Source organism: Saccharomyces paradoxus, chromosome I, assembly GCF_002079055.1.
Source record: "Saccharomyces paradoxus chromosome I, complete sequence".
In the NCBI taxonomy this organism is placed as follows: domain Eukaryota; kingdom Fungi; phylum Ascomycota; class Saccharomycetes; order Saccharomycetales; family Saccharomycetaceae; genus Saccharomyces; species Saccharomyces paradoxus.
Window position 1 is genome coordinate 69710 of NC_047487.1, and position 21709 is coordinate 91418.

Sequence of the window (21709 nt, forward strand, 5' to 3'; positions counted from 1 at the left end):
AATAATAGGGCATTGAGTATAAGTTGACTTTTGCCAACAAATTTAAGAAGACTAGGTTAAGACCAGGTTAAGACGACCAAAACAACCATGTCTGCTCCAACCATGAGATCCACGTCAATATTGACAGAGCATCTGGGGTATCCGCCCATTTCGCTTGTTGATGATATCATTAATGCAGTAAATGAAATTATGTACAAGTGCACAGCTGCCATGGAAAAATATCTGCTATCCAAGAGCAAGATCGGCGAAGAAGATTACGGGGAAGAGATCAAAAGCGGAGTTGCCAAGTTGGAATCGCTATTGGAGAACTCCGTAGATAAGAATTTTGACAAGCTAGAACTATATGTTTTAAGGAACGTCCTTCGAATCCCCGAAGAGTACTTAGATGCCAATGTTTTTAGGCTGGAGAACCAAAAAGATCTAGTCATTGTGGATGAGAATGAGTTAAAAAGAAGCGAGGAGGAACTTCGAGAGAAAGTGAACGACGTTGAGTTGGCATTCAGAAGGAATGAAATGCTATCGAAAAGAGTTGCGAAAGTGAAAAGACTGCTATTTATGATAAAAGGGCTCAAAAAGAAACTGAACGAGTTACTGAAATGTAAGGATGATAAGCAGTTGCAGAAAGTTTTGGAGTCGTTGAAACCTATAGATGACACAATGACTTTACTGACTAATTCATTACGTAAACTATATGTCGACAGCGAAAGTACCAGTTCAACAGAAGAGGTAGAGGCACTATTGCAGAGATTGAAGACCAATGGCAAACAAAATAATAAGGATTATAGAACGCGATATATCGATTTAAGGACTAATAATGTCTTACGAAAACTGGGGCTGCTAGGCGATAAAGAGGAAGAAAAACAGCCCGCCGAGCCGGATGTGAGGAAGCAAGAAAGGGGTATCGCCAACCTAGTTATCGAAGAACCTCAATTAGATTTGCTCGATGATGTATTATAATATGAAATGGAAAGGGTTGATATGATGTGATGTATGTATTCACGAATGTATTATCTAGGAAAAATGCTAAAAAAATGAATAAAAGAAAACCAAGTGTAAAATGCATAACTCCCTGCGTATTATAAGAACTTTGTAAAATTCGAATCTTGTAGCCAGCCAACTTTCTCGAAAGCTTGGAACAGCCTTGATGCCTTATTAACATCGATCCTGCAAGCTTTCTGGGCGTCCGTTCTTCTGAACGGCAACCCTTTCTTTAATCTATAAACTTTTTCCAAAAATAGCCTTCTCTTGGAGTCCAGATATAAATCGCAAGGCAACCTTAAAGTTTGAGCCAACACTAGTTCGGCGGGGTGTAGCTCGTTCCTCAGCGGGTCTGTGGACAAATCCATTGGAGATCCCTTCCATTCGATCTTTAATGACTTATTACTATCAGCGGGTAGCGTAGACAATGGTGGAGTGAAATCTGGTAGTTTTTTCCATGAGACGTTGGGTATATATTGAGGAGCATCATGAATCGCCTCGATGGATGCAATGTTGGTATGAGGAGCGGATGCAGAGGGTGAGAACTTCTTAGCACGATGTGGACTAGTAGTCATCGTTCTCCTTTGTGGTGAGTAAACTTTGCGTTTCCGAGGTATCCATTCAGTGTCTGATTCAAACTTCCCCAGATTATTATTGTAAAGCGCCTGCTTCCTCATATTATATCTCGCTTGTCTATTCAAATTCGGGGATGCTAACGGAGAAGGTAATCTAGAAGAAGAAGGAGGAGGAGTCATTTCATCATTGTATTTGGAATATTTATGTCTAGCATTATAGGCCAGGTTATTGTATCTGTTGATAATGTTCTTAGAATATGGTTGCGCCAGGTTACTGAAAATTTTGTACTGAGACAAAAACCCGTAGGTGGCGTAGCGGTATCTTTTCCTTGATAATCCATTGGGCCATACAGGCTTCACAAACAACACATTCTCTACAGGGCCTTTGGGGGTAGATCCCACTAGTGCCGAAGAAAGCATGCGGGGTGAGCCATTGTGGTCAATTTTCGACTCCAGCTTGGGCGACAAAGGTGGCGATGGTATTATATGTTCATCAACCAAGGAGTCAATGCTACCAGAGAAACATCCATTGCCATTATTTTGTGAGTTCTGGTTAATTCTCACGTCGTATGAGCGCCCATAAGGCGAATTATTACTATAATCACTCATGTTCAAACCACTTCTATTATTATCGTTATTATTGTTACTTGCTTTCAGATTCCGATTCAGACGTCTGAAAATGGACTGCGAATCATCCTTAGCAGTGTAATCCATATTTAATTGAGACTTTTCAGATTCAGGAGAGTATAATCCCATGTTTCCCCTATATATGTTATGATGCGCGAATATTCTGTTTATCGATGTCCAGTGTATGAGCCATAACGGGGATGTTATGAACCATGTGGCTACTTTTATAAGCGGTTCTCTTAGGAAGAAGGGGCTTCTTGATAGACCCCTGCACCTTATCTAGCGGAGGTGCACGGATGTAACAATAGTTTTAGTGAATAATGTCCACTAAAGATGCATTGGGTATACCAAGAGCGAATAATATGCTCGTTTGCAAGTTCAAATTCGTCGTTCTGCTATGCATATGGTTGTCATAATTCTGGATTGATGTATTTTATTGTCCCGGACCTGGGTTTACCCATGCTGGATGCTGCTTCTATGGGTAAAAAAGAAAGACCATCTTTATGAGCGCATTGAACTGGGTTGAAGTTCATCTCCTGAGTAAGCAGTATACCAGCCATGCATGCCTTGCCATGTCCCAATTGGCGCCATTAAAAACATATATCGCTCACCAAAACATTCTACCTTTTTCTTGCCAAGAGACCCCAATAACTGCAGGCTTTTTTTTCTTCCGTTCAAGCCTGCTTCAAGAACCTCGAAAACGAACCCTTTAACGCATATACCACCTCAATCACTGTAGTTTTTCTGTTTACCGTTTAAGATTGTCTCTTGACTTTGTTTTGTTTTGTTCTTGTTAAGCGCTCTTGAAAAATATTTCACTCTTCGCTATCAGATTGACGTGATATCAACGGTAGTACAAACAAGGAAATAGGTTCAAAAATGGTGCGTTTAAAGAGTAGATACATCCTTTTTGAAGTTATTTTCCCCCCTACAGACACCAATGTCGAGGAATCTGTGTCGAAAGCAGACATCTTGCTTTCGCATCACAGGGCATCGCCCGCAGATGTGTCCATAAAGTCGATAGTCCAAGAGATACGACGCTCTCTGTCGTTGAATCTGGGAGATTATGGATCCGCAAAATGTAGTTCTCTCCTGCAGTTGAAATACTTTTCCAATAGGACGTCTACTGGAATAATCCGATGCCATCGAGAGGATTGCGACCTTGTTATCATGGCACTGATGCTGATGTCGAAAATTGGCGATGTTGATGGGCTGATCGTGAACCCCGTCAAGGTAAGTGGGACTATCAAGAAAATAGAGCAGTTTGCTATGAGAAGGAATTCTAAAATTCTGAACATAATTAAGAGTAGTCAATCATCGCACCTCAGCGATAATGACTTTGTTATCAATGATTTTGAGAAAATTGGAAACGAAAACGAAAACGAAAACGATTAGAATATTAATATATATATATATATATATATATAGATGTACACTTATATGCAGTAATTCTTTTTATATTTATAATACAACTTAAGCGGAAGAATACTTCACTTTCCTACTGCTCATCCTGGGCCTGGGCTCCGAAGTTATCTGATTTATCATCGGATTCAGCTTTAGTAAACTGGATGGGGCCATGAGAACCACTGCTACCTTCACTTTTAACATTGACTGCTTGATCTAGCTGTTCGTAGTTGGTCTTGTATATGCTTTCAATGTCCTGTTGGACGAACAATGGGTTGTCATAAACCTGGTCTTCATGCCTTTTGGCGGAAGCATTTGCCCCTCTTGTGAAAAATCTTGAATCATATTGCAAATCCGGTTGCTCTGAACGCTTTGCTGCGCCCAAAATTACCTTTTCGGATACGTCCCTTCCTTGAGAGTACGCTAGCTCTTTTAGTCTGGCCACTGTGCTCGTTTGCTTTTTGGGCTTCACTACTGCTCCCGTTTGTGGAGTCCCGTTGTGGTATCTGGCGCGCTGGCTCAACTCTTTCAATTTAGATTCTTTGGCCAGCGTTTCCTGTTCCATAGCAAGCCGCTTCAATTCCATTTTGTACTTGATTTCTTGTCTTGCCTTTTTGTCAGCGTTTTCTAACGCTTTAGAGAGTTTCATAAACCCATCGTTAATAGCGTTTTCATTGTCAGGAGCTTTACCCACGCGTCTTTCCAAGGCCACGGTATAACCATTTGGGTTTTTCCAGTTCGACACAGCTGCAGGTATCTTCCAGTCATTTGGATCAGCTTCTTCCTTATCATTGCTACCGTCGGTATGAAGGACAGGCACCACTTCGTCGTTTTCCGTGGGTGCTACAACCTTTCTCGCCTTCTTCCCAACAAACCTTGGCAACAATGGGTCCATTTGTTTGGATACTACCTCAATATGCCGGCTGTTGTTCAATATCAGATTAGTGGGTGCCTGATGTGTTTCGGTGACGTACCTCGATGATGCTCTATTGTTTGAATTCGATAGTTTTGCATTGACCAATCGCTGGATGTATGACTTGGTTCTTGTTGAACATTCCTGGATGTCTGCTTGCGTTGGTAGGGGCACGGAGAGTTCAAAATTAGATTGTCTCTTTGGAATGAAATCATCGAGCTTGACGTTTTTAGCGATTTGGTCAGTCAATATTGCGGGCTCAACGCGATCTGAGCTTGAAGTCGTCGAAACCTGTGCTTGCGAATGTTTTGGAGGTGGCAATCTACTACTAAACATGTTCGGTTGAAGTTGCTACTTTGTCTCTTGGCCCAGATCCCCACATATCATGTATAGCAAATCCTATAATTCTAACTTCTTCAAATTTTAACTAGTGAAAAATCGAAAATCGTAAAGAATTACAATAATACGCTAAGGTTTGATTAAATATTAAAAATAATATAAGTACTTTTGAATCATCAGACAAAATAATGAAAAATGTGCATAACATAAGACATGCTTTCTTTTTATTTTTGAGGGACATAAAAAGATTTTTTTTATGAGGTGCGGCGTTATCTCAATTTACTTCTGATCTTAGAAGCTATCCTATGGCCAGTCGATTCCTTAATTTCGATACCAAATGGCATCATAGTAGTTTCAGAGCCAGACTCACCATTTTCTAACTCTAATCCATCTCGAAGACTCTTTCTAAAGGTAAACCCCTCTTCTTGTCTTAGTGTGTTATACTTGGACCTATGCTGTAATGGTTTGATCATTGCCGAAGCAGGTATTGGCGGATAGTGTAGTACTGCTGGCTTCTTGTACCACCCCACTTTTGTCGGTTTAGGATTTTCTGCTTCCGTCATTGGCGGTACACCAGCGAATCTCACCCTCTTGATCAACAACTCACTGGAGCTTGATTCTGGATCCAGAGTTAATGTCTCTATAGCCAAGGAATCACTGCTATTGGTAGTCAAGGTACTTGATGATTTCACTGAGGCGGTGTTATTTATACTAGATATCTTTGGCGAAGGCGCCAACGACGAAGATGCAGATGGATTGGGTGTAGATGAAGTTTTGCTCATCAAATGGCGCACTGTATCTTGGACAATTTTTTGATTTAGCGTCATGGTTGAGGACTGCAACGAATTGGATCTTTGATTACTCAGCTTCGAAGGCGGAGCTATTGACGGATGTCTTGTAGAATTCAAATATGAGGTTTGTTGTTTGTTTGTGTATGATTGCAAAGATGAGGATCTTGGCCTTCTACCGTTGATTATTTTTCTTTTCTCAGGAGATACCATACTTTTCTTCATTTCTACGTTTTTATTGCTAAAAGCGGTTCTTATAGGCGATAGTGAGGGTGACCTAGAAGAATTTGAGGCTAAATGCGCCCTTGCCCTTGTTCTTATGCTCTCTAAAGATGCTTGCCTTGACGGTCTTGCTGAAGACGTAGGCGAAGGGGATGGAGAAGAAGGGGCTGGCAGCTTTGTTATTGACGGCTTTTTCTTTAGCTTACCTTTCGCGTTTTTGAGCTCTAAATACATGGACTTGTCCCTTTCTAGCTTCTCTTTCAATCTCTCTTGCAAGTCATTAGTGCCATCAAAGGTCTTATAATTTCTTTCAATATACTTCCAGCAGTCCATCCAACTGGACAATAATGTCATAATAGACCTCAATTTTGGTATGATTTTGCGGATATGATTATTGAACAACTCAATGACTAAACCAGGTTGAAGGTGGAAAATAGGGGTCCTTGATGAATTGTTATCGGTACGTGTCGTTTGGGTCCAAAACTTCAAATTCTCTTGTAGTTCCAGTAAAGTCGTGGAATCATCACACTCTGGGGATAATAAAGCCATTAGCTCACCGATTATCAAATCATAATGGTACGCATTTTCGCTGCATAATCTTGTCTTGATATCCAAGAAATACTGTTTATTCGGTAGAAAAATTTGTCTAGAGAAACTGATAATAACACACAAGACAGAAAAAACACGCAAGTGGAATGTGTATATTCTGTGTAGGGTCCATTCCCAATGTGGTAGATCCTTTTGTAAATTTGGAAGTGAAGTAGGTTTTGTTTCTGAAAATTTCTGCAATTGGTTATAATACGTCCTCAGAATAGGGAAAATTTTCGAATGAACACAGGAGGTCAACTTTTCCATCACTTGCCATTGCAGCTTATAGAAGGAATGAGTAGACTTGTCCTTTACTGGATCGTTGATCAAGACGGCCAAGTCCAGAATCAATGTCATCTCGACCGGGTTTAATAAGTCTTCAATAATCGAAGTATCAAATGGAAGTGATCGAGCTTTGTACGCATCCCTTTCTAGTAGAATTTGTCTCAATTTGGCACTGTAAATCTTGACAGCATTTTGAGCAATACAAGACAATGAATTCAGAATCTTCCACTGTAGTGAATTATTGTATATGCACGATTTATAGTGATCTAGGGGTACCTCCTCGGGGAACATCCAGCCCTCGACATCAATAAAATTTGTTGATAATCTCTGCTGCACTTCACTCAACTTTACCAATTGGAACCGACAGAGCAAATGATACCTCTTAGCCAATACGGGGCTTACATTAAATATAGGACCCTCACAAAGCGATAAGATGAAATTGACAAGGGGAATAATTTTGTAGGACTCGTCGTTGTCTCTCTTCTTTTTCAAATGCGGTACCAGTACATTTAGCAGCCTATTCAGTTCACTCAGCTTGTAAAGAGCGTTCTTGTATTGGATGATTTTAATATCGAACGAGTCCAACGGAACGGAACCTTTGATTGCCGGGATAGAGGCGCTGGCAGCAGCTTTGGCTAGCAACTTTTTTCTCTTTAGCACATCTACCATGATTTAATAATAAACCAGTCTAAATGCTCAACCTTCAGCTTCTAATCGCTCCTTTTAGCATTGTTCTACTGCTAACGAACCTCAAACATATGCCTTTATTATGCGTCTTCTTGCTGTTTTAACCATTTATTCCAGGGTAACCAAATATTTTAAGGGTCTTTCTCACAGCATCTATAAGAAAGATCGCCAAGAGTATTAGTTAAACATTGAAATTTTGCACCAAAGACATAGCAAGCGCAACGTATTCATTGTCTATGTCGTCATCTACTCCCTTTGACCCATATGCTCTATCCGAGCACGATGAAGAACGGCCTCAGAATGTGCAGTCTAAGTCCAGGACTGCTGAACTACAAGCCGTAAGTACGAAAAACCACAGAGTGCCATTTAAGAAGTAAGCGTTTTACTAACTGTTTATGTCATTGATATATATACGTATACATACGTGTACGTATGCCGTGTTTATTTTTAGGAAATCGATGATACCGTGGGGATAATGAGAGATAACATAAACAAAGTGGCAGAAAGAGGTGAAAGATTAACGTCCATTGAGGATAAAGCCGATAACCTAGCGGTCTCTGCTCAAGGTTTCAAGAGGGGTGCCAATAGGGTGAGGAAAGCCATGTGGTACAAGGATCTGAAGATGAAGATGTGTCTGGCTTTAGTAATCATTATATTGCTTGTTGTAATCATCGTGCCCATTGCTGTTCACTTTAGTCGATAGAAATTCACTCGGAATACTATATATATATAGGGGGCTTCCATATGTAATGTAAAATATATATATATATACACATATATATATATATATATATATATATGAGAGCGTATATGTACTTTGTTGTTTTTATTTTTTCCTGCTTAGTTCTATAATCTTATTGACATTTGTCAAGCCCTCTGTATTGCAGTTATGTGGTATTGCACCGGTGTCATAATGCAGATGATTTTTAGCAGAGTCGAATTCGGTAGAAAGCATAATTTCCATCTTTCCAGGCAATGACAAATTTTCTCTTTTCACCAAGTTAGCCAAATAATTCAAGATTTCGTTCGGTACTCCAGCTTCGCCTCTGTTAGCTGGCTTGTATTTCAACAGGATTGCTTGTATTTGCGCTGGATTCAAAGCATACCAGAAGTCAAATAGCAGCTTGAACTCATTTAAACTGCCCATCTTCAGCTGTAATATCTTTACACCCTGAACCATTTGAATTAGATTGGAACGAGCATCTTCAATTCTTGGCTCAAACCAGCCTGTCAATTGACCTATATTTTTATCCACTTCGTACCCATACTTCCAGTTTAATGCGGGACATTTAGTAATTAGGTCATTAAATAACATCACGTTCAGACACTTCAGGGTGTCATTGAAAATTTTTGTACGCATTGAGTTGCCAACTTGAAATTTACACATAACCGCATCAAACTCATTTAAAAATGTGAATAATTTAGCAAACTTTTCATCACCAGGATCTTTAAACAGCTTCTCGTTCAAAACCATACCACTGATCTCCATACTGGTTGAGGCGTGCTTCATCAACTTCACTAACCAGGTGGAATAAATCTTGTCGAATACTTTTAAGGTTTCGTTCTCCAAATCATTCAAATATACCAGTGTTAACTTATCTTTTTCATCACTGCCATTCTCTTCATATAATGTTTTCTGGTTTGCGGCAAATGCGGGAAATCTGGAAAGATTACTTAACCAAAAGATGCCGCCAAGCATTGTTTGGTCCTTTGGTAGATTCATAGCAATGCTTTCTATAGTTAATAAGACTTTCGAAACGAACTTGCTACTTTGAATCAACAATCCGTTTCTCACTAAGCTACTCACTACTGTAGTAATGACGTGTATAGGACCCAAAACATTGTCTTCATTCACTTCAGTAGCATTTACTTTTTTCAAATAACCTTCTGTGACTTCTAATGTGTAACAATTTAGGTCCATTAGTAACTCTAGCAGATCAGGATTTCCAGTTTCTCTACGGATCACATTGACTAGCTTCGGTTTTACTTGCTGTCCCGCGATCCCCAAACCTTTCACCTTATCATTTTTATTAGCAGAATATGTAGTGGTAAAATCTTGTGCTATCACGTTCTCAATAAACGCAAGTTCTTGCTTAATTGATCTGACTTCATCGCTTAACCTTGAAGGTTTGCTACCTTTTATATGAGTCAAACTTTGCATATGTGAGTGTATTAAAGAGGATTGCTTCTTTTTTCTCTCCTTTAAGGCATTCTTTTCGTTCAAAGCATTCATAATTTCAACTTGTAACGTCTTCAGCTTGGAAATCTTGTCATTATAACCGTTAACTATCGTTTCATACTCTTGTCTTTCCTTAGAGGAAATATTTGAAAAATCCCCCTGCAACAATTGGGTTAATCTTATATACGAGTCATTTAACATCTCTAGATTCATAATGAACGAGTTTTTAAATTCAATAGCTTCCTCCAATAATCCAGTTCCGTAATTAGCCTTAATATTGCGTTCTTCTTCTTCCTTTTGCAGGACTATGTACCTTCGTTTTGCTAGCTGCATTCTCATGGTGCTTTGTACAAGTATGGAGCTCTTCTTTGCTGTTCTGTAATATGTCTTGTGACCATATGATCTGACGTAGCTTTGAATGCTTATCGTAGCCATGAGTATGAATTGCCTGTTAATATTATCTAAAATCAATTTTCTTTTACAAGTGCACTGCAGTTGCATTATTTGTCTAATGGCAGCTCTATAGTACCGCCGTTTGCATACAGCTCTAATGTTACTTTGAAGTAATATGGCAGCTCTTGTCTTAAGCTCACGATCGACCCTTGCACGGACCAATAGACTTCTGATTTGATTTTGACACTTCTTTATTGATTCCATGGTCTGCAAATACTGAAGTCTATAGTATCTTGCTCTTATCTTTTTCTGTATTATGATGCATATTCTATTCATTTTATTAGTCCTTACTTTTTCCAAAAATGCAAGCATTCCTGCTTTGAAAAAAATTTTGGTATTACCAATTTGGTATTTAGCTGAATCTGAGATAGTGGCATCTAAAATAGATTGACAGAAGTTTACGATGGTTTCTTTTGGAAGGTCTGGATTGTGAAGAATCTTACTCCATTGGCTGTAGTCTGTCAAGACGAAATATCTTTGAACGAATTCGTCAAAAGTCCATCTTGATGGGAAGCCTGCACATGAAATCCTGATTGTTTCTAGCACACCACACGCTCTTAATTGTGATAAGACCATCAAATTATCGAACTTCCATGACATTTTTTCAGAATTTGGCTTTATGCAACGAATATAATGAACATTTGTGGAATTTATGATAGCCATCAATTCTCCCAGAGATTTTTTGAACATAGATCCTAGGGTTGGTTTCTTTTGACTTAATCTTGGTGGCATCGTTATCTTTTTTTCAGTACTTTGTTCTTGAAGAGCATCATCGGTCCTAGGTTCTTCGTTGTCTAAAATTTGTTTGAAAATTTGATTTGTCGTTGCTTTGAAAACATCCAAATGTCCTGAGGAAACACTGTCCCTATTCTTTTCAATAAAGCCTTCTACTTCATATGCCACATCAACAGCATAATGGCTCACTATAAACTTCGTTTGTCCAAATCTTGGCTTCGAAAAAACCTGATTTGAGGGCGGTTTATTGAAGGCGGAATATAGTTTTGAAGTCCATGATTCATCCGAACCTGATGGTAATCTACTTTCTTCATCCAATAGAGAAAGTATGCCAAGCTTATTTTCAATCAAGTCTATGCAGGGTTGGTTGTCGCTGAACTCAATGAAAGACCACTCAATTTCTTCTTTAACATATTCTTCTTGCTCCAATTTGAAAACGTGCTGGTTGAACTCCTGTTGTAGTTTTTCATTGGCATAATTTATACAAAATTGTTCAAACGAGTTTTTTTCAAAATGTTCAAAGCCGTAGATATCTAAGATACCAATAAAGGAAAAAACATGGTCCTGTTGGTCTAGCTCAGGATCATATAACGTCTTGTTAATATTGTCCACTAACCAATCAAAAAGCGTAGAGTAAATAAATTTCGCCACAGAGTCTCTAGCAATTAGCGCTTGATTGTAATTCAAATTCGTGACAATTTTTTCAGACCTCGTAATGATTTGCTTCTTGACAATCCATTTTGCAAAATTGAAGGCATCAATACCCAATAATTTACATGCAATCTGCAGGTTTGGTTCGTCGGATGACAATGATGCGTCGTTTCTGGTCATTTTCATCTCAATATTACCTATATGTAGCAAGCCTGCAAGAATTTTGAAAATTCCAAGTTGAGTCTCGTGGGTTATGCCCACCAATGACAGAGCGTCTGTGGTTATCTTGTATTCTTGAGCGTCATCTACACCGACTATATCCGGTTGTCCACCCTGGTTAGTATAATGGTAGTCTTTTGCAGATGACAAGTGCAATTCTTGCTTCAACGGTTTTGGTAACCCTTCCAAAATTTGGTAGAAAATGTGATAGTTTCTTTCTGTCTGGGGCTGATAAACTAACCTGGATTTCTCCAAGAGATATGTTCTAATTTTGGACCCCCTAATGGTAGTATTCTCATCAAATAAAATTTGCAAATATTTACCGAAACGGGAGGAATTATCGTTTCTTGTGGTTTTGGCATTACCAAAGGCTTCCATGATTGGGTTGGTAGCTAAGATTTGACTCTCAATCTGAGACATTTCCATTTCTCCTTCACCATTGTTGCTCTCTTGGACTGAGGCGAAGTACCTCATAATGTATTTAGCGGAAACGGTCTTACCAGCACCGGATTCACCACTAACTACAACCGTCTGGTTAGCCTTTTCATGGACCATGAACCTGAAGGCCTCCTCCGCAATGGCAAAAAGGTGCGGTTCCAGCTCATCCTTACGCTTACTAGAATAATTCTGTATCATCTCGCGGGAGTATAAATGGTCGACTTTATCAAAGGGATTTGCGGCAATAAGGACAATACCAGAATAAGTATATATTTGTCCATCCATGTATCTTTTTTTTATAGCATGCAGCACTGCAGGTTCGTTCAGATATGACAGAGTAGTTAAGTCATCAGTAGACTCTAGGATAGGCGGGTTCCGCAGTACAGGTAACGTGGGATGATGCCCATCATTTTCCAAGCTGTCCGTTTCAATGGACACAGTTTCCCCATCCTCCAACTTCAACTCTAAGTGGTACGTTCCTTCACAGAATTCATTCTTCGTGACTTCGCCGCCTATCCAGCCTTGTTCTTTATGAGGGTACCAACACTTAGTTCCTGCTTCAAATGACATGCGGGAGAACTGGTTACAGGTTTTTTTTGTTTTTTTTGTTTTTTAGAATTAGAATGAACTGTAAAAAGAAGAACAAAAGGGTATCGTATTGAAAATATATTGTCTCGCCAAACTGGTAATAATGTCTTCAGCTAGAACAATAGATAAAGAAGAGAAGATAAAAAAAAAAGGCGATAGCTCCCTAGAAATTTAGGAATTGAGTATGCAGAATCAGAACAAATGGCTGACTTTCAAGGAAAGGATGAATTACAATTGCAGATCTTCGATAAAAAGAGACCCTATTCTCATCTGCTACTGCTAATCTTCGAGATATTTTCGAATTTTTCAGTCCTTTCTTTTTTTTTCTTTTTCTCGTTATTTCAGAACCCTAAAGAATGGTAAACACAATATAGATAACCCGGACCATGAAATATCTAAAGTCCTACTTTTAGTTTTAAGGTCATTTTATATATCCTAATATTTCATTTTGTAACCTAACGAAATGCTAAAATAACCCTAATTATTACTTTTTGAAATAAAATAAGGGGAAGATTAAAAAGCTATTGTTCTATTGTTAAGAAACATTACCTCAACGAGTAAGAATGATACAAAGTGATGGCAATTTGTTGCACAGTCCAGTAGTTGTTCGGATACAATGCAAAATGCTCAAACGAGGAGTTCTTCTACCGACAGCGGAGTGGGTGGCATAGGTGGTAATAGCAAAAATGGTGTAGAAAAGAGACCCCTGACAGATGTGAAGCAAACGATGGATGCTGAAGCAGCTGATGCCGCATTCGGCCACAAATCTACTGTTGAAACTAAACCAAACATGGGGTGGCAAGCTTCTCACAGCAATTTGGCTGCATTACACGAAAAGGAGCGGAAATATGAAATGGAACACCACCATGCTCGTCATAAACTGCATCGCCAAGTTATTCCGGATTACACATCTGCTTCTACCGCCATGTTCAGCGACTGTATGTTCAACACAGCACCAAGTCTCAGTACAGTGAAATCTTCTGGGCTCTCGCCAAAACATCCGTTCAACATAGTTGCCACGTTTAAAGGACCCTTCCCGCAGCATAGTATGAAATCGAAGCCTCTGGATGGTGGATACTCTGCCAAAGACCCTTTTCCGTCATTCAGGATGTTGCAAGGCCAGCAGCATCCAGCTCATCGTCATTATAAAGACAACGACAATTACGGCCTTAAGTCACCTTCCCGGTCCTTCGTGAAAGACAAGAAAAGGCTGGTTCACCGGTTTTTGAAATCTATGGAACCTTCTTCATCTGTGCATTCCAAGGATTCGTCTACGCTAGCGCCACCTTTTAACCCAATATTGCCCAATGTCATGCCTAAACCTTCCAAGCGACCTTACAGACACCGTTCGCATACATCAGACGGTAGTTCCAGCTCGCAGACAGATATATCGCTACAGAGCTTGCTTTATCATGATCTTGAAACCTCCCCAAAGAAGGATGTTTCGCCCTTGCCCTTTGCCAAGAACTCAAGGCCGCCCTCTGTAGTTTCCGAATCCTCTCCTGCGGTTGGTAATTCCAATGGCCTTTCGCCAAAAGATGTTTGCAATTCTTCGCTTTCTCTGTCGTCCTCATCTTCATTGTCTTCGTCTTCATTGTCTTCATCATCGACATCTTTCTCACAATCAGTGGTTATTGACCCTCTTGAACCTCCCGGAAATATCACGTATAGTAGTTCGAATCTTTCGCTGAATTCTGACGAATTAGACTACTATCAGCGCCATATCGGATTACAGTTGCAGCAGACAGAAGCTTTACTAAAGCACAATTTGAAGGATGAGGTTCTGAAAGATGAGAATGAGCTGGTTAAAAACATCGCAAGTTTTGACAAGACTCTTAAAGAGTTAAGGGACCTAAAACTCAGGACCATTGGATGGAAAGAACTCGTTGAAGAGGACTACCTTAGGAATTTGAAACAGGATTTTGACAAAAAAAATCCTGAATCATTCGAGTCACGCTTGAGTGATACAATAAATACGAATGTGGCCAAGTTACAAGACTTGGAGCAAAGGATGGCTTCCTGCAAGGAGAGGTTGGCCTCTAGAAAGGAAACGATGAGAAAAATGGAAAGTTTATTGTCCTTGGAAAATTCCTTGATGATATCTAAAAAAAATGTAACATTTACCTCTAAATACCGCAACGAGGCCCTCGATATTCTTTTTTTAATCATCATCATTGTCGTATGCTATACCTTCAAGTATCTAATATGGCATCATTGAAAAACAGATATTCGTACATCAAAAACGATTGATTTATAATTAATATCTTATAATTTATTCTGTAATTTTTTCATATGTAACGTGTAAATGTAAAAATAGACTTCTGGTATTTTCAATCAAGTGGAAAGAAGAAGGGAAAAAATGGCAATGAAATAGAAAACTACAGACCTGAGAAGGAAGAATACAAAAAGGATAGGATAGATCATATTTCACAGTCACCGTGAATAATGGCCCCAAGTATAGCGACGGTAAAAATAGCCAGGGATATGGTTCTGCCATTACGTATATTTGTCAATAGAAAACAGCTCCTTCAAAGCAATGAGAAAACTGGCAATAAGTCGAATGCTACTATATTTGAAGCACCGTTATTATCAAATAACTCTATCGTCTGCTTAAAATCACCGAACACAAGAATATATTTATCACAACAAGATAAGAAGAACCTCTGTGATGAGATCAAGGAGGATCTGTTATTGATTGTGTATGAACTAGCATCTCCGGAAATTATCAGCTCCGTGCTCAGCAAAATAAGAATTGGACATTCTATTGATTTCCAAACCAAAGTTTTTCCTAAGCTTTTTGCAGGAGCTGACACAGATGATGTGGTAACTTCTCATATACGGACTGTAACAAGGCTTGCTAAATTCAAATACAAGTTGGAATACAAACATAAGTGGGAACTGGACATATTCATAAATAGCATTAAGAAAATTGCTAACTTAAGGCATTACTTGATATTCCAAACATTAACGTTAAACGGTTTTTCATTGAATGCAGGCCCAAAAACGTTATTAGCTATGAAAATAGAAAAACAGCCCCAGGTGCCTAATTTGCTGACAGAAAATGAGGAGGCAGATGCCCTTGTTACACCGATAGAAGAGGATATAAAACCTGTAATAGAATTCATGTACAAGCCTGTTATTAATTTGGGCGAGATTATCGATATACATGTGTTGCATAGACCTAGAAGACATAAGATATGTACCCAATCGAACCAGCCCCAAGAGGAATGAACAACTCAATAACAAAGTGATGGCTTAATATTATAATTTCTATATAACGGATATATATTATGGTAAATGTACATACTTTACTAATGGTAATAATGACTTTTCTTTTTATCTTGTTTTATTTTATTTTTTTTTGTATCTTGCTCTTTATTTCTGCGACTCATATATCAAATGAAAAATCGTCTCTCGAAGAGCTGAATCTACTTGGATTTTGACTACCATCAGCAAAAGGATTTTCAATGAACGGTTCTGCACTTTGAAAGCCATTACTTTCTGGCCCATTATTATCGCTGAATGGGTTCGCCGAGGCATCTTGCAATTCACCGTACTTACCTCTCTTTTGAGTAGTATCATACATTCTGATAATCTTTTCTTGTCCACCCTCTTCAGCCTGTGAAAAGGCAAATCCTCTTTGTTTTTTCATCCTTTGCACTTGCCTTACCTTCCTGATGGCATTTTGGAATTGTTGAACGTGTGGTCTAGAGTCACTGATATTGTATTTCTGCATTTCTTGAATAACATGATACGTTTCTGGTTCATACATTCTTTTATAGTACTTCCATAAGAAGTCTCTTACTAAAGCAAAAATCGGTAAAACAATCAAAGTTAACCAAAATACACCGGACCCATATGTGTGTTTAACTACACCATAGTACTCTCTTGAAATGTTAGCATGAGGAAATATAGAAGCATAAATTGGGAAGAAAATTAACCAAAATAAGAAGGATCCAGGAATGGCAATTAAGGTAAATTTCGTCCATTGGTTAGTTACTAAGGCAGCTTTTCCTAAAACAATAATAACACTCGTAGTATAGACGGTTACACCCCATGACCAATGATCAGCTAGTTCGCCGTGCATGTTTAAGGCAAACCCGTATCTATAAATTAATATGGTCCCGATAAATACTATTGCGGAATGGAAAAAGCCGTTAATAATCCATCCCCAGAAGATGTAAACAGAGAAAAATTGACCCTTCTGTCCTAATTTGTATAATTGTGGATACCGCTCAAGTAATCTACTACTAACAAATTGATCAAAGACACCAATGACAAAAGGGGGCCAAACAGTAAAGAATAAGTTATAGAAACTCATTGTCCATGATTCCATAATTGACTGACCGGAAAAGGCATTGGCAAAAACGTACCAAAACTGCGTCATGTATAATGCTGTATTCTTGTAAAATGAATACAGGATTGCAACAGAGATTCTTTGATAAGACCAGGAACCATGAACCAATAATAGTTTCTTTAAAAATTTGAATTGGCCAACGGCTATATCAGCAGAACGAGCAGCTTGCATACCTTCCATACCACTAATACCGACACCAACATGAGCTGCCTGGATCATACTAACATCATTGGCACCATCACCAATGGCTAGTAATAATGAAGATGACTTTCTTTTTACCATTTTAACAACCAAAGCCTTCTGTAATGGAGATACACGACAACATATAACCGCTTTACAAAGTTTCGCCACAGTTAACAAATAATCTTCTAATTCAGGCTCCAATGCAAAGCCTAATGATTTACCATCAATAACGAGCGCTAAAGTGTTCATATCATGTGTTGACAGTTGGTGCTCATTGAGAGCATTAATCTTCTCTAACAAATTTCTCTCAGTGTCATCTTTAGTTTCCTCGTTGATGATCAACAAATTCATGTCTTCACTCAGTAAACGACAACTCATACCAATATTAATAGCAGTTTCCTGTCTGTCACCAGTTAAAACCCAAATTTTGATACCCGCTTCTTGTAATGTGTGGATGGTCTCTGGAACGCCATCCTGTAACTTATCTTCAATGGCAGTTGCACCAATTAATATTAGATTTTTCTCAATTAGATCCGCAGCTTCGTCTAGCTTCTCGGCTCTGTTATCTAAAGTTGTGGCAGCCACATTGTAAATACTATTCCATTCTTCATATTCTCCCTGAGAGATATCTCTCATCGCCAAACACAACGTTCTTAAACCCTCAGATGCATAATCTTCCAAATGCCTCATTGTAGCCTCCACGTATTGGTTAGCTTCATCATCCAATCTTTCCAAAATGACAGTATCTGCACCTTTACAGAATAGTTTTATTGAACCATCAGGAAATCTAAATATGGCGCTCATTCTCTTCCTGGTAGAATTAAATTCACAAATGTTAAGTAATTGATATTCTTTTTCCTCGCCAGTTTCTTCTAATAAAACAGTTACAGAGTTTGGTTTACGGATGATAAACTTATACCCTAAATCTGCACCACCTTGAACAAGCGCACCTTCATCTGGAGAAGCTGCTTGATATTTAATAGATCCATCGCTTTGAAACTCTGGAATAACAGTATGACAAGTAGCTAATAATGTTAAGAAGTCATTAATGATAGGCGAATCCTCGTCAGAAGGATCATTTAGCTTTTTCTTCAAATCGTCAAATTTTCTATAACCAACTTCAATCCCATCTTCCACAGTAGCTGTTTTATCCTCGGGTATTTTATCAATATAACAATGGCCCGCAATGGAGCAGGATTTAAATTCCATGATATTTCTTGTTAAAGTTCCTGTCTTGTCACTGAAGATATATTCAATTTGACCAAGCTCTTCAACCAAAGAGGACGTACGAACCACAGTTGGGGTATCAGTTTTCTCATAGTACAAATCCAGATCTGAACCTATCATAAAAGCTTGATAATATTTGATTAATTCAACGGTAACAAATAAAGAAATAGGCACTAAATTCGAGAATAGAATCCAAAATGTTAAAAAGTCTTTAAAGAATAGTCCAGCCTTGTTGGTGCCCTCCAGGTAAAGATATGATAAATGTTTGGCATCTGCCGTAGACATAATAACATTCCCAATAGAGGAAATTAAGATTAGAACGATCAAAACCGTGAACAAAGCGATAATCTGTCTGTTGATGATTTTCTCGACCGCGGTTCTCTTAATTGGGGTGGCGGTGGCATTACGCATTAATTTGGTTTCATGACCGGTAAAGATAACTAAACCAAATATCCAAGCGGTGTTTCTTAGAGTTGCACCTCTTAAAATCATTTGGTCAGGGGATAACGGTATTTGACGATCATTTAATGTCATTGTACCTTCATAAGTATACAAGCTAGAGTTTGGCTGTTCGGAAACAACTTTCCCCTTCATGTTCTTCAAAGTTCTAACGTCAATAAATTTGGCAGTTTCTACTCTTGATTGTTTGATCTTTAAATTTGTTTCACCATCTAAGTTGGCAGTTTCAATGTAGCAAAGGCCTTCCGGCTCCGAAGATGACAAAATTATGGTATCGGCAGGAATAGGTTCCTCTGATTTTACTCTAATTATGTCACCTACACGGATATCAATCCATCGTTTCTCAACAAAGTCATCATGTGCTTCTGAAAATATTTCTGCCGTCGAATTATTTAATTCTTTATCAGAATTAGCTCTCTTGATATCTTCGATACATTCTTTCATGGCAGACACAATCAACACCACTAACAAAGTACCAATGGTGGTATATCTATTGGTTGGCGAGACGTGAGGCACCTGTTGAATGGCGGATGTACATAAGAAAAACAGATTAGCGTATTTGGAAAACTCCTGGAACAAAAATTTAGGCAGAAAGGTAGCAAAATTGTACTTGGTAGTGGATATATGGTTGTCACTATAACCAAACGAGGAATTGGCAAGATGATCGTTAATGTGAATGACTCTTGGTTCACCATTGCCTTCTGCGTCGCTACCGTTTTTTCTTAAAATATATCGGTTGAAAAGGATTTTAATGTTGAACTTATTCCTCGAGTTTAAGTAACTATCATCTAATTCGTTGTTAGTCACCGCATTATAATGATTCATTTCGAAACTTTCGGGCCCTTTCTTCCGTTTGAATGTAAAGGCATTTTTGAGACCATTACCGAACCTAGTGAGTAAACCGGGAGGTTTGACTGCTCTTAGCGATTGTGGTTGATATGCACTTGAATCAAATCTATTGGCATTCCAAGACGTTTGGTCGTCATCGTTGTTGCTCATAAATGGATTTTCATGCACATCATTTTCAATGTTATCATCATCAGCACTTAAGTCAATAGTCTCTTCGGGAAATACATGGCTCGGTGGCACGTAATTCGCGTTTGCATGTGAGTTGGTAGTTTTTGAATGGGATTCAGAAGGAGGAGTGGTGTCGTCTAAGAAATCAATATCGAAAAGCGTGTCATCCTCCCCAGGTTTCCTCTTTGGGGGGGGTTTTCTGTCGTCATTCATGGTAAAGCGGGGAATGAAAGAACCAATCAGTAAAGTATTGCCTTGCACTAATTTCTATTTGACGTTATGGGCTCCTTGTTGCACTATTCCCCTTAGAATTGCCAACAATCGTAGATTATATGTTTGTTCAACTTAGTGGCATTAAGCAGGTTTAGGTTTTCTGGCAAAAAAAGCCAATCACGTGATCGAGAACAATCCATTAATTTACACTTTAAATAATCAATACTCCAACAATCCCGTAGCAACAAGCTTCTGATTTGAAATGATATTATGGTACCAGCTATTTCTAGTGTATAGTTTTATGGTAAGAATTTTAATTGTTACAGAATGGGCCATTTTACAAATATAACAGTCTATGTATTTATATAAGTAGAAGAATTGAAATGTTTTTTAACTGATTCTTACTATGATACAGTGCATCGCCCAATCCACGTGGAAAAATCCTGTTTAATCAATAATAGAAACTGGAGAATCATGTAATGTTGTGTGGTATAGTGTGAGCTTACTGCGCCACTTCTTGTTCAGCATTTTGAACTTCGTGCTCTTCCTCATATTCAATTTCGACCTTTGGGCGTTTAGTTTTGGCACTAGTTCCTTTCTTACGTCTCTTGGCATTATTCTTATTTTCCTCGTCGCTATCGCTGTCGCTGTCGCTTTCACTGTCGCTTTCGCTTTCACTAGCGCTAGATGCTTCTCTGTCAGAGTCGGCTAACCATTTTTCTAGGTCGTCCACGTCAACGTATTCACCTTCGCCATCATCTGCAACGTACTCAACTTCACCGTCATCGCTTTCCTCTTCTTCATCCCAGTCTTCTTCCTCGTCCTGAGAATTTTCATCTTCCATTTGACCCATTATCTTCTTCCAGACCTTTTCGTCAACATTTAGTGGCTTATCACCGTAAGCACCGCTCTTTAATCTGTCCATCAACTCTTTTTCGATCGCTTTTTCAATCTTGGCAGCTACCAGTGCCTTTCTCTCTCTGTTTTGTTCTCTTCTCTTGACCTTTGGTGCTACTCCAACGTAGTGTCTCTCCTCCTCCCTCAATGCTAAACGTCTCTCTGTTATCATGACCTGTGTCAACTTAGTAAATCTTTGTTTACACTTGTGACGGAAAAATTTGCTCCAATGCAGTAGATGGTCATCGATCTGTTGTAAAGCTTTCGAGTAATTCTTGGACAGTTTGATCCTTTCCCATAACTTGGCAGGGGTGTGTGCTCTTTCAGGCGTTTTCATGTACAAGTACAGTTTCCCATTGTCACTCTTCACTGTTGCATACTTGGAGTTGGCGAGTGGACATGATTGTCTTGTACACAACCCAGTGACGTTATACTCATTTCTGCAGAAATTTTGACCATTAGGTGCCTTGATTCTATGAGAGCAGAAACTTTGGTTAATTACTTGCCAAACAATTTCGTCAGACATATTTCCTCGTTGTATTCCCACCGTTGTAATTTTCTATCAAAGAGAACACCACCAAAAGAAAGGATGAAATAGTGCAATATCTGCCTATATACCAATTGCTTTCCCAGTTTTTTTTCAGAAAGCTCATCGGAAAATTTTTCAAAAAAAAAAAAAAAATTAAT

General features: G+C 38.8%; 11 protein-coding genes across 11 annotated transcripts; 5 read left to right on the forward strand and 6 right to left on the reverse strand.

Annotated features, from left to right (window-relative positions):
• Nucleotides 1-87: 87 nt before the first annotated feature.
• Nucleotides 88-957, forward strand: MTW1 (MIND complex subunit MTW1; the record flags this gene model as incomplete). Its single annotated transcript, XM_033908547.1, has 1 exon — nt 88-957. The coding sequence occupies one exon, from the start codon at nt 88-90 to the stop codon at nt 955-957; it is 870 nt and encodes a 289-aa protein (XP_033764438.1).
• Nucleotides 958-1076: 119 nt separating this feature from the next.
• FUN19 (Fun19p) lies at nt 1077-2309 on the reverse strand (the record flags this gene model as incomplete). The annotated part of the gene is made up of 1 exon (XM_033908548.1): nt 1077-2309. One exon carries the CDS (start codon nt 2307-2309, stop codon nt 1077-1079), a length of 1233 nt encoding a protein of 410 aa, XP_033764439.1.
• A 750-nt stretch (nt 2310-3059) lies between these two features.
• Nucleotides 3060-3575, forward strand: POP5 (RNA-binding protein POP5; the record flags this gene model as incomplete). The annotated part of the gene is made up of 1 exon (XM_033908549.1): nt 3060-3575. One exon carries the CDS (start codon nt 3060-3062, stop codon nt 3573-3575), a length of 516 nt encoding a protein of 171 aa, XP_033764440.1.
• A 103-nt stretch (nt 3576-3678) lies between these two features.
• PRP45 (mRNA splicing protein PRP45) lies at nt 3679-4833 on the reverse strand (the record flags this gene model as incomplete). The annotated part of the gene is made up of 1 exon (XM_033908550.1): nt 3679-4833. One exon carries the CDS (start codon nt 4831-4833, stop codon nt 3679-3681), a length of 1155 nt encoding a protein of 384 aa, XP_033764441.1.
• Nucleotides 4834-5105: 272 nt separating this feature from the next.
• Nucleotides 5106-7388, reverse strand: GIP4 (protein phosphatase regulator GIP4; the record flags this gene model as incomplete). Its single annotated transcript, XM_033908551.1, has 1 exon — nt 5106-7388. The coding sequence occupies one exon, from the start codon at nt 7386-7388 to the stop codon at nt 5106-5108; it is 2283 nt and encodes a 760-aa protein (XP_033764442.1).
• Nucleotides 7389-7642: 254 nt separating this feature from the next.
• On the forward strand, nt 7643-8109 carry SNC1 (SNAP receptor SNC1; the record flags this gene model as incomplete). Its single annotated transcript, XM_033908552.1, has 2 exons — nt 7643-7744; nt 7858-8109. The coding sequence occupies 2 exons, from the start codon at nt 7643-7645 to the stop codon at nt 8107-8109; spliced, it is 354 nt and encodes a 117-aa protein (XP_033764443.1).
• Nucleotides 8110-8232: 123 nt separating this feature from the next.
• Nucleotides 8233-12651, reverse strand: MYO4 (myosin 4; the record flags this gene model as incomplete). Its single annotated transcript, XM_033908553.1, has 1 exon — nt 8233-12651. The coding sequence occupies one exon, from the start codon at nt 12649-12651 to the stop codon at nt 8233-8235; it is 4419 nt and encodes a 1472-aa protein (XP_033764444.1).
• A 634-nt stretch (nt 12652-13285) lies between these two features.
• On the forward strand, nt 13286-14887 carry FRT2 (Frt2p; the record flags this gene model as incomplete). The annotated part of the gene is made up of 1 exon (XM_033908554.1): nt 13286-14887. One exon carries the CDS (start codon nt 13286-13288, stop codon nt 14885-14887), a length of 1602 nt encoding a protein of 533 aa, XP_033764445.1.
• A 227-nt stretch (nt 14888-15114) lies between these two features.
• On the forward strand, nt 15115-15900 carry SAW1 (DNA-binding protein SAW1; the record flags this gene model as incomplete). Its single annotated transcript, XM_033908555.1, has 1 exon — nt 15115-15900. The coding sequence occupies one exon, from the start codon at nt 15115-15117 to the stop codon at nt 15898-15900; it is 786 nt and encodes a 261-aa protein (XP_033764446.1).
• Nucleotides 15901-16057: 157 nt separating this feature from the next.
• On the reverse strand, nt 16058-20125 carry DRS2 (aminophospholipid-translocating P4-type ATPase DRS2; the record flags this gene model as incomplete). Its single annotated transcript, XM_033908556.1, has 1 exon — nt 16058-20125. One exon carries the CDS (start codon nt 20123-20125, stop codon nt 16058-16060), a length of 4068 nt encoding a protein of 1355 aa, XP_033764447.1.
• Nucleotides 20126-20627: 502 nt separating this feature from the next.
• Nucleotides 20628-21548, reverse strand: MAK16 (ribosome biosynthesis protein MAK16; the record flags this gene model as incomplete). Its single annotated transcript, XM_033908557.1, has 1 exon — nt 20628-21548. The coding sequence occupies one exon, from the start codon at nt 21546-21548 to the stop codon at nt 20628-20630; it is 921 nt and encodes a 306-aa protein (XP_033764448.1).
• Nucleotides 21549-21709: the final 161 nt, after the last annotated feature.